The sequence below is a fragment of the Etheostoma spectabile genome, chromosome 11 (genome assembly GCF_008692095.1).
Source record: "Etheostoma spectabile isolate EspeVRDwgs_2016 chromosome 11, UIUC_Espe_1.0, whole genome shotgun sequence".
Classification (NCBI taxonomy): Eukaryota; Metazoa; Chordata; class Actinopteri; order Perciformes; family Percidae; genus Etheostoma; species Etheostoma spectabile.
In genome coordinates, this window is record NC_045743.1 from 13,986,728 (window position 1) to 13,999,298 (window position 12,571).

Consider the following 12,571-nt stretch of genomic DNA (forward strand, 5'->3'; position numbering starts at 1 on the left):
ATTCTTCATAAGAACCTGTATTTATTTAGGTCATTAAGGAAGGAAATTAATATGAGATTGACCTGAATTTGTCATGGCTGTACCTGCATAAAACGCTGGTATTGGTATCAGGAAGTACCAGAGTTTATGCACCGATCCGGTACCACGTAATAAAGCCCTAAAGAAAATCTACGTTAAAGTAGTTTATTTATGTTCTTTTCCCGTTATGACTGTCTGTCAAACTGCATAATGAAAGAAAGTTCTGTGGCGTTCATTGTTTGTGTTTGTTCATGTTTCACAAAAAGTTCAACCTGAGCCAGGCTGAACAACAAAGATAAAAATCATATCACATCCATACAGGGATAGTAGTACACAGCTGTTAAAACATAATAAAACATATAACACACTGGTCTCGGCCGATATGCAATTTCAGGTATCGGAATCGGTATTGGGAAGCAAAAAATGGTATCGGACCATCTCTAGTACCTACACATGCACATATTAAAAAACAGCAAATAAACAGTTGATTTCATTCATCCTTAGTGTCTAACATCACTGGTTTTGCGTGCTGTGACATTTAGATGGTGATTTGTCCAATAGCCTCCTGGGAAATCAGTGTACTAACATTCTAACCCATAGCTTTAATAGCTGAAGTCTTTAATTAAGGCAAAGCTGCCCATCAGCTCTACATACCGAGGCTTAACCTAATCAGTGAAACCAATCACCTTATCAAAAGCAGTGGCCAGCAAATTTGATTTATTGCTCAGATTTATTATTGAGCTATCTTTGACTCCCAGCTATTGTGTGTATGTGTGTGTGTGTGTGTGCATGTTTGTCATTCAGTGCATATACAGTATTTGTGTATCATGATGCTTTTTCTTAGCATACCTGTAGCTGTCCGCATTTTTAAACTGGCCCCTTGAGGTTGTTATGTACCGTTTTATTGAATATGGTTCCAGGTAGCATTACAAAATTTCCTCCAAAATGATCTAGTAAAAGATCAAATATAAAGATTATAAACATTTTTTTTCTCCAAAGATAAATAAAAGAAGGGAATTCATTTAAGTGCAAGGCAGATAATGGTGAGTACCTAAAGGGGCTGTATACATTTAGAACATTAATATAGCAGCAAACAAATATTTGCTTTGTAGAGATATAGTGGAGTAGTGGCATCCTGAGCAGAGAATGAAATCACACTCCCTCTGTGTGTGTTGTAATCTAAGCTTCTCTGTTCTTTGTTTTGATAGCCGATCCACGCGTGCATGTTAGTGCATGTGGCTGTGAAGAAACATAGGTATTTCATGTTTTGGGGAACAGGCTGTGAGAGCTGTGTGCACACAATCCCAGCCCACTGGGTTTTTTTGTATTTTGAGTACAGCCCCTTTAAGATTTAGCCAAAGGCAGCGGAGAGCATGCATGTTTTTAATCTTTTAAAGGAAGTTAAAGCAGCTATAATCAATATTTTCATATTAACAAAGTTGAAAACAATGTTTAATGTAAAAGTGGTTGCTTGCAATCTGCAGCTCCCCTCAGCTTATTGCTGCAGGGTTTCATCTTATTGTTTAGCTGCCTGGCCCGTAACTTCAGTCTCTTGTTTGTTTAATCTACTTGTGAAGAGAGTCTGTATGGAACTGTAGTTGCTGAATCAGACAAAGTGGTCCCTGTCATGGAGGACCATCTTAGGAAATTCCAACCCACTTTTTTTAGTCAACCGTATCAAAGGCAGCGCAAAGATTATTTAGGTCTAGGAATGACATTTTGCCTGAATTTGTTTTCAGATGAATACCACTGTGTGGGGGGGTCAGAAATCCAAATTGGCCTACTGGCCTATTTCAATCTAACTTGTCTTTTTTTATAGGCCAGTTTACAGCTGGGAACTCTACTGACTTTTCCTTTTGGTTCAGCTTCTCTTCCTGCCCTCGCTCCTTCTCTTTCTTCTTCCTGTCCCTTCCCCCACCCCGACCTACCCCCACCCTCTATTATCCCACTCAGGGTAACACACCAAATGCAGCAAGGCCAACAAGAACCCCCTACACCTCCCACACTTGGTCGCCTGTGGGCAGATCGATCATGCTGTCAATCCAATTTACTGCTGCCTTGACTGTTGGTGCTGTTAATTCCCACAATGATACAGATCAGTTCAGGAGCTGCATCTGATTGTTTGCAATGAAACCCTTTAAGCAGAAAACAGCAACAGGTTCTTGCGGTGCTTGCCGTGGTCGAGTGGTTAAGAAGCTGGAATCCATTTAGTTTTTTTCAGGGCTCGCTCACTGCGCTGCAATGTGTTTCCATGTCCTACGCACAGTGAGTGACTGTAGAGATTATGTGAAGAGATGGAGAGAGCTCAACTTTACAGCTGCAACCTAAAATAGGGTAGATGGGGAAAAAAACTTAAAAATTCAAACAGATGTAAACTTTCTGTCGTTAACATAGAACACTGCATTTTCTACAGGGAGGGATTGCTTAATGTAGAAGATGAATCATGATAAAATAGGAAAGAAAAACCTAGTTATAAAATAATGGGCATTAGAGGCTAGATGACCTGACTACGTGATTGTACAAGAAGAATTTGACAGGTGACAGATGTCTTATGGTGACACTATACTGGTTTGGGATTTACATGCTTTTTTTCTTTTTCATCAATCCAAGAAAAAAGGCTTGTACATTTTATGTATCATATATATAATTTAAGAGCTTTATAAAAACAACAACTACAGGCAAATTGCTTTGAAAACCACCTCCACTAACCATTATTTTTGTAAACTCTCTGGTTTAATGTAATTACTGTAACACATTTTGATTTCTATATTAAATAAAGGCCAATCAGGAACGGTCCTGTAGGAAAACAAATGCTAGGATTGGCTGAGACGCGACATTGGTTTCAAGGCGCCCTGCTTTCTGTTGGAAGGGCTCGTGAATGGAGGGGGCGCCTGGAAACCGGTGGAATCTGCACGGAGTGAGAGGAGAGCGAGCCTCTGGACTTCCAACCGATCAGCATGCGAACCGACACTCTGTGTGAAGTCAAGTCGAAAAAAAACGATGGAAATGTAGCCTTTTTTAACCTTTAAACTTTTTTTGTTTTGTGCTGAAGTGACAACGCGTACATGTTAGACACGGTGGGATAACTTGGGTTTGCATTACTTCAAGAAAACGGGACTTTAAGTGGTATTTTCACCGGGTCGGCAGTGAGAGTGGGCTGCTTGGAGTCACTTACAAAGACCAAGAAGTCATGACACGACGAACGTTTCACTTGGATTTAACTTCATAAAATTCGAGGGAAAACGTTTACAGCCTTTCTAACTCGAAGCATTCGGATTACAAGCTAACGTGGTGCGACACTTAATGCAGATTTCTTCGCTTTTTTAAACAGTTTTCAAGTCGCCCTACTTGGATCAAAGTTTTTTTTTTCCTTCCCTCCCCCCTCCTTCTTAACTATGGCGGCGGCCAGGTCCACCACTGGCTCAGTGTTGCTGCGGATCATGTGGCTGGTGTGCGGGTTGTCCTTCTCTTCCTCTTCTGCTCAACATTACAACAGTGATAGTGGAATTTCTATCCCAGAACACGGGTTCTGCCAACCCATCTCTATCCCGCTTTGCACCGACATCGCCTACAACCAGACCATCATGCCGAACCTCCTGGGCCACACGAACCAGGAGGACGCCGGACTAGAAGTGCACCAGTTCTATCCTCTGGTTAAGGTCCAGTGTTCTGCTGACCTAAAGTTCTTCCTCTGCTCCATGTATGCACCAGTCTGCACAGTGCTGGAGCAGGCCATCCCCCCTTGTCGGTCCCTGTGTGAGCGTGCACGGCAGGGATGTGAAGCCCTCATGAATAAGTTCGGGTTCCAGTGGCCGGAGCGGCTGCGCTGCGAGGCTTTTCCCGTCCATGGAGCCGGTGAGATCTGCGTCGGTCAGAACACGTCTGAACCCAGTGGCCCGGCCTCGTCTTCCCCCTATGCACCCGATGCTGTGACCCTTCCCCCAAACATAGGCCGACCCAACCAACGCCCGCCCCAGCACAATCAGTACCACCAGTTCTCATGCCCTCTACAGCTGGAGGTGCCTACATACCTGGGCTACCGATTTATGGGGGTCAACGACTGCGGGGCCCCATGTGAGCCCACTAAACCCACCGGCATCATGTATTTCCGGGAGGATGAGGTCAAATTCGGCCGGCTGTGGGTTGGAATCTGGTCCATTCTGTGCTGTGTGAGCACCTTATTCACAGTGCTCACCTATTTAGTGGACATGAGGCGGTTCAGGTACCCCGAGAGGCCCATCATCTTCTTATCTGGGTGTTACTTTATGGTGGCGGTAGCCTACGCTGCTGGATTTTTCCTGGAGGACAAAGTCGTTTGTGTGGATAAATTCAAGGATGACGGCTACAGGACAGTGGCTCAAGGGACTAAAAAGGAGGGCTGCACCATCCTCTTCATGGTGTTGTACTTTTTTGGTATGGCCAGCTCCATCTGGTGGGTGATTTTGTCCCTGACTTGGTTCCTCTCTGCCGGGATGAAATGGGGCCATGAGGCGATTGAAGCTAACTCCCAGTACTTCCACCTGGCCGCTTGGGCTGTCCCGGCCATTAAAACCATCACCATCCTGGCCATGGGCCAGGTGGATGGCGACGTCCTGACCGGGGTGTGTTTCGTTGGGATTTTCAACGTGGACGCCCTCCGCGGTTTCGTCCTGGCTCCGCTTTTCGTCTACCTGTTCATCGGTACGTCCTTCCTCCTGGCCGGCTTCGTGTCCCTCTTTCGGATCCGCACCATCATGAAGCACGACGGCACCAAGACGGAGAAGCTGGAGAAGTTGATGGTGCGGATCGGTGTGTTCAGTGTGCTCTACACGGTACCAGCCACCATAGTGATCGCCTGTTACTTCTACGAGCAGGCCTTCAGGGAGCACTGGCAGCGGACCTGGCACATGCAGACCTGTAAGCGGTTCGCCGTACCCTGCCCGGTTCACAACTTCGCCCCCATGACTCCAGACTTCACCGTGTTCATGATAAAATACCTGATGACCATGATCGTCGGCATCACTTCGGGTTTCTGGGTTTGGTCCGGCAAGACTCTTCAATCATGGCGGAGTTTCTACAAGCGCCTTAGCAACGGTAACCACGGAGAGACAACGGTGTAAAGTTTCGAGGAAGAAAAGGCACAAAGCCCGGGAGTTTTGGATACAATAACCATGGAAATGAGGTCAAATAGCTTTCTTTTGTAATACTATTTTGGACAATTTTTTCACTTGTCTTCAGGTTGTGACAGCAATTCAGGCTTTTGGACACACAACCAAACTTTAATCTATATTCAATAGAAGTTGGATGATTTTTCTATATATTTCCTTTTTTTGTCGTTATCAGCTCACACTCCTGGCTTTTGCATCCTTGGATTATAAACTGGTTTGAATGGCCATACTGGTCCCTGGACTGTACTGCCAGACTGGAGGGGGTTACTTTTAATATGAAACTTCCTACATATTATTGAATATATCCTATTACAATTTGAATGTACTTCCTGTCTACTCCGGTGAGAGTTTTTCAGTGGAAAACACCATCACAGAAAAGACTGATGGATCAAGCAGTGTGGCCATCTGCCCATGCTGCAGCAAAAAGGTCAATGGTTTGATCCTTGCCACCGCCACACCCTCTGACTGTGAATTCATTAATTATGGATCCCTGGATTATACATGTACATTTTAGGTTACTCTGCTTTCAGCTAAAAACCGAAATGCTTTCATATGTGTTGCAGAGTACAATCTCGCCTGTTTTTAATCTGAGAAAAAGTCCATCAACTAGTGACTCCACGCCATTGTGTGCCAAGTGGCTGCCCAGAAATCAAAACTTCTTTTCATTTTCTTTTTTTTTACTTAATGTTTTTTATTTTTCAAACTGTTGAGTATTTGCTTCTGTATTGAATGTTCACTCCGAAGGTGAATGAAGTTATGTATTGGTTGCACAGCTATTCTAAAGGTTAAAAGTGTTTAAAATGACTGATTCACCACATGATGGCTAGGATTAAACAGTAAGAGAGACCACACACACACACACACACACACACACACACACACCACACACACACACACACACACACACACACACACACACACACACAGAACGGCTCTACTCTGCAATGACACACCAGCTTATGTTGTCTCTGTGTGTGGTCTTTCAACTGTTGGACTAAAGACTTCTAGGGTTTTAAGACATCCAAAGCACCATTTCAAAGATCCAAATTTAATCCATGGTTGCTATAGATTTTTGATGTTATTCTTTTCCTTGATGAAGATGACTGTACACATTCAGGCTTGTATTCTAGCCAGTGTAACTGAATCTGTCTTAATCCCTCACTTGAAGTGTTGTATGGTTTTTACAAGCAGGCTGAACATTTTAGGGTTTTTAATACAGCATTCTTTTAGTGTCTAGGTTACCTTACAGAAGCCTTAAAAACACAGAAACTGCATTTATTTTCCCTGAGTCTGGAAGCAGGACTTGTGTTTGTTTTAAATCTCTGAAACACCAGAAATGAGGTCAAAGGTCATCTTGTGGAATCCTTTTTTATTTGGTTAGACAGCAGTGGAGACAGTGCAGTGTTCAGCAGACGTGGATTGTTTAATCTGGGACAGAATCACTTGAGACAAGACACTAATTTATTAATAAAAGTTCTTAAAATTTAAACAATCACATTGCCTAGTGTCCCAACCCTAAAGTTTTTTTTCAGTACTGTTAATTTATTTACACTCCATTCAAGTAAGAAAACACTACATTTAGAATAACAGTGTTTAGAAAAACAGTGTCCTCATTATTGGTAACCAGTGATTTTGTCCCATTGCTAATCCTCTGTTGCATCTAATACACAGAATTGAATGAGTAACCCACAGTTTATTTCTCTGACTAAATAATGAAACCGGTAAGAGATCTTGGGGGGGGCAACCTGAGCAGAAAAGCATGCTATTTTAAGTGAGTCAGCTGCAAGGCAGCATATGTTTGCCAGAAGGTTTTTGTTACTTGTCAAATAGCACATTTTCTTTACATACATACCATGTAAATGATGAATGGAAACACCCTGCAACAATGGGGGTAAACTAATTACCTTAAAGACTTGTGTTCTAATGCATTTTAATCTCTAAAGCTGTGTCTTGAATCCACACATACTAATAGTAGAGCATATACACCAAGTACCAATCCTCATAGTATACTCTTAAAGCAGTTTGTCTACGAGAAGTGCCACAGTTCCCATGTGAATGCACCACATACCTCAAACCTTGGATACAATTAGTGTGTAGGATTGAGTTAGGAAGCAGGTCAACACTCCACTACACATATCTCTTGTCCATATTTTAACCAAATGAGGTATGACGTAATTGCCAGTGTCAGTGATACCAGACTTTTTGTCTTGTGCGAAGTTTTCAGAAGGAATATGTGTGGTTTTCTTTTTTATTGGAAGATATGCAACCTACCAAGTAAACACAGACTCTGTTTTGTAAAGGCATATTGTATTTATGGGGATACTCATTTTTGTCTTTTCTTTTTTTTTTTTTTACTTGTTTTTTAAATGAGATAACCCTGTTGTACGTGTACAGTTTGAATAAAATGGTTAAGGTTTGTAATGCGGTGATCCTTGTGGTTTGTCTTCGGAGGTGAACTCTTGTGCATGTTGAGCTTAAATAGTAAATGTATGACCTTGAACAGCTGTTGATCATCCCAATCTCAGAGTAAGTATACCTTGGGTTCAGCTTGTTCTGTCAACCTGTACATGGCATTTATTATTAAATAATAAATAATCGCTGTCACTTGGCAAGGCAAGGCAGCTTTATTTGTATAGCACATTTCAGCAACAGGGCAATTCAAAGTGCTTTACACAAAATCATTAAAACAGATAAAACAAGTAAAAACAGTTAAAAGTCATAAGCATTAAAAATCAATAAGACACATGAATAGACAGTTAAAAACAAAATAGAAACATTAGGACACATGAAGCAAAAGAATAAAAGTTACAGTGCAGCATAAGAAAGAAATGAGCATTAATTTAAAGAAAGGCAGCATCAAAAAGGAAGGTCTTCAGCCTTGATTTAAAACATGGGTCTCAAACTCGCGGCCCGGGGGCCAATTGCGGCCCGCGGGATGATATTTTGTGGCCCCCTACTTGACATCAAAGTTAAGTGTTAGTGCGGCCCGCGCGTTCTGAAACTTTTTCTCATTGCGCATGTCACTTATGGGCTACCGTAGTAGTCTCCTGACAGCGGCGTAACGGTTGTCAAGCTAGCTAAGTACTCTTTGCGGCAAATGTCTGAGGTTTGACAATGTGATGTCTGTTGTTGTGAAATTCACCAACCATATCAGATCTAGGGGCTTAAATCACCAGCAGTTCCGCGCCCTGTTTGGAGGAAATAGAGGGGGTTTTTTTTAATACTTGATGCGGCCCAGCCAAACCCAGACTCTACTTCCAGCGGCCCCCAAGTAAGTTGAGTTTGAGACCCCTGATTTAAAAGAACTGAGAGTAGCAGCGGATCTGCAGGTTTCTGGGAGTTTATTCCGGATATGTGGAGCATAGAAATGAAAGCTGCTTCTCCCTGTTTAGTTCTGACTCTGGGGACAGAAAGTAGACCTGTCCCAGATGACCTGAGAGGTCTGGGGGGGTCATAGTGTAGTAGCAGATCAGAAATATATTTGGCCCTAAACCGTTAAGGGATTTATAAATAGCAAAAGTACTTGAATCAATTATTTGAGAACACAGGAAGCCAGTTGTAAAGACTTGAGAACTGGAGTGATGTGATCAGTCTGTGTCTTAGTGAGGACTCGAGCAGCAGCGTTCTGAATCAGCTGCAGCTGTCTGATTGATTTTTAGGGAGCCCTTTGTAAAGGACCCCGTTACAAAGTCAAGTCTACTGACCACTTTAACCTTAAGGCATGCCAGTGGAAACACTTTTCATTCATGGGCAGGACACATGACTTTGTAGCCATTGTCAATGACACAAAGGCAACATTGTGATTCTGCTTAGCAGGACCTAGGCCAATAAGTGAACAACACAAGTCACACAATCCTTAATGTTAACTATAACTCAATACTTTATTGCTTGCACTGTCTTCAGAATCAGGTTTATTGGCGAGGTATTTTTGCACATACAAGGAATTTGACTGAAGCTTTAATCATACAAGAACAAGGGATTCTGTGCATTACTCTGACAATAGTAGTGATGCTGTTTACCTGACAAACATCTGTTACTTGATGAAAGTCGAGCATACAAATGTAAATAAATAAATGTACCAGCATTAAACAACAGATTGTCTTTGTTTTTGTATTCTGCCACACATCTGTAGAAATTGCAGCATACTCTAGAAGTACACAAATGGTGACTTTTCTGATTGACTACAACAACCCTTGAAATAAAAACTCACAAGAGTACTCCACCAATTTAGAATTACACTTAGAAATACACCTTCAACATTCCGGGACTCAAAATGGACAGTGAAATGTTACAATTGATGCAGCAGAAACAGAGATATCTCCCTCTTCGTATTCAATGCATTCTTTTTCTGGAGCCTACATTGCCCACAATGCATCTCAACTGCTGAGAGTGGAAGATTCAAGTGTGTTATCCTAGTAGCAGCTAATGCAGCCTCGAGCACTATGTCCAGCAAGAAGAGTTTCTCTCTATCAATTTGGCACATTTACTGAAACAAACGTACAAATGTCAAAACTTTAAGTACAATCCTCACACCACGTGGTACATTCAGTACATCACTGTGACCTGCAAAAGATGATTACTCAATCAAAATAAATAAGTCATATTTCAAATGTAAATAAATCCATTAATGAATGAATCATTGTCATCAAAACAATCAAAATGCAACGAGATCTTGTCAAATGACAGTGTACTCTGAAAGTGTGATAGTTATCCACTATGTAAAATTGTCTAATTGCAGTAACATTGTATTTAGTATTAATTTTAGCCATGGCACACACTAATATTTATTTCTCATTATATATGCACACCAGGCAACCACAAATACTAAATAAAGGGAAACTTGTACAGAAAAAAAATACTATAAATATACTGAAATGCTATTTATACTATAAGATTATATATATATATATATATATATTTATATATATAATACACAACACACCACACACACAACACACACACACACCACACACAACACCACACACACACTGTATATATACAAATGCAAAGACATATTGTCAAATGACAGTGTAGTCTACTCTGAAAGTGTGATAGTTACCCATAATGTCCATTTGCTAACATTGTATAATTAGGGTGCTGCATTGTCAGCCATGGCGCACACTATACTTTCTCATTATATGTACACACCAGCCAACCACAAATACACAGGAAGCTACAGAAAAAAAGGTCTTGCAAAAAAAACCTGCAAATTTATCAAGCACATGTTTCATCCAATCTCTCGTTTCTATCTAGCCAACAGCATTTTATCAACATCCCACCTGCATATCTTCAGTGCAAGGAGGAAAAAACGCTGCCACCCCCTACAACAATCTGCTGAGATATGCTCACCAGTCATGTTTGCATTTGGTTACTCTAAATTGTGAGGAAATTGTTTTATTCTCCTAAATGTATTCATCGGAAAACGTTTACAAAAAACAACAACACATAACTAGTATGTGTCTCATATATGTGTGACAGGTTATTGTGATTGTTGGTTGCTCTGTTTTGCAGGTAGGGATATACACAACTCATGTGTATTAGTTGCATTTAAGATTACTATGAGTCAATAGCAGTTGAATGCAAACTATTTTAATCTGCAAGGCTTACTCTGCATTTTGTGCCAAAGCGATGATAAATGTCTATAGTCATGTGAACAACTGACCTAAAGTCATTATAAATAGTCATTTGACGATTGTGCCAAATCGATTGAGAAAAACTGTAACTCCACAACCCCACATATTTTTTGCCAACAAAAAAAAAACTTCACAAAGCAATCCTCACACAATTACACACTGGTTTGATACCGACCTCTAGTGGCCAAAGCTATAAATACATGCAGAAGTTTGCCTGCATGTCTGCTGTTGCAGCACACCAACTTTATAGTAGAGTTTTTGATTTGGCACATTTACTGGAAAAAAACTTACAATTGTCAAAACTCTAAGTACAATTCTCACACCACGTGGTACATTCAGCACACTATGTGACCTGCAAAAGGTGATTACTCGACATACAGCAGATTGTTGTTGGGGGTGGCTGAGTCATGCAAACATTTTTCCCTCATTGCAATGGAGAATATCAGCTGTGATGTCGATGAAAAGTTTTTGAACACACGGTTTATTGTTGGTGTAATTTTTGACACTAGCACTAGCAGAGTTGCCAAAGTCTGATATTGTGCTCAACCAACTCAAGCAGGTTACAGGTCATACCAAAATGTTTTTCCCTTGTTGCACTGCAAAGTGGTTATCAGGTGTGATGTCAAAATGTTGTGGCCAGACAGAGAGGAGAGATTGGATGACCCATGATGTTGATACATTTGCAGCATATTTTCCTTTTTCTTGCACATATTGTACTATATTTCCTGATAATTTTGCTGTTGTACATCCTTTTTTTGTTCAAGCTTCCTTTGTGTATTTGTGGTCGGCTGGTGTGTACATATAATGAGAAAGTATAGTGTGTGCTATGGCTGACATCAATAACATTCAGCTGCCTAAATATAAAGTGTTAGCAAATGGACATTAGTGGGTAACTATCACACTTTCAGAGTAGACTACACTGTCATTTGACAAGATGTCTTTGCATATAATATATATATAATCTAATATATATATATATATATATATATATATATATAGATAGATAGATAGATAGATAGATAGATAGATAGATAGAGAGATAGATAGATAGATACATACACATACATACACACACACAGTATATATTATTTTATACAAGATGTCTGATGTCTTTGAATTTTGATTGTTTTGGTCTAAGCAATGACTAGGACCCTTTTGTTTCGATGACAATGATTTCTTCATTGATGGATTTATTCACATTTGAAACAGGAATTAATTATTTTGATTGAATAATCGCTTTTTGCAGGTCACAGAGTGATGTGCTGAATGTACCACGTGTTGTGAGGATTGTACTTTGAGTTTTGACAGTTGTAAGTTTGTTTCAGTAAATGTGCCAAAAAAGATTGAGAAAAACTACAAGTTAAGAATAGAACTTGAGGTTTACTCTGATTAGCAGTAGCCAAGCTGAGAAATGAGCCTGTTGATTGTTTTATCAAAAGTCAATAATAATTCATTTGCACCGCTGGAATTTTAAAGTTACAGATAAAGTAAAGTTAAATAAAGTAAAGTTAAAGATGTTGCAAATAAGACAAATTTAAGAAATTTTGATGTTTTACATAAGTAATTTATGTAGAGGATGAAACGAATTTGGCCCTTCATTGCTCCCTGAGGGACACCGCAAGTAATGTCCAAACAAGACAACATGTTTTTACCCTCTTCACAAACTGTTGCCTGTTACGTAGATAGCTTCTCAGCCTGTTCAAACACCCCCCCCCCTCCCCCCCCCCTCCCCCCCTCCGATACCATACCATTTAAATTACTGATTAATCTCTC

At 40.6% G+C, this 12,571-nt stretch overlaps 1 protein-coding gene across 1 annotated transcript; it reads left to right on the forward strand.

The window, feature by feature from the left end:
* Window positions 1-2,973: 2,973 nt before the first annotated feature.
* LOC116698117 (frizzled-7) lies at window positions 2,974-7,269 on the forward strand. Its single transcript, XM_032529887.1, has one exon. The coding sequence runs from the start codon at window positions 3,414-3,416 to the stop codon at window positions 5,115-5,117; it is 1,704 nt and encodes a 567-aa protein (XP_032385778.1). The 5' UTR covers window positions 2,974-3,413; the 3' UTR covers window positions 5,118-7,269.
* The last annotated feature ends 5,302 nt before the right edge of the window (window positions 7,270-12,571 follow it).

Excerpts from the sequence above, each read along its gene's own strand:
- LOC116698117 (XM_032529887.1), top strand. The coding sequence starts at position 3,414 with ATGGCGGCGGCCAGGTCCACCACTGGCTCAGTGTTGCTGCGGATCATG.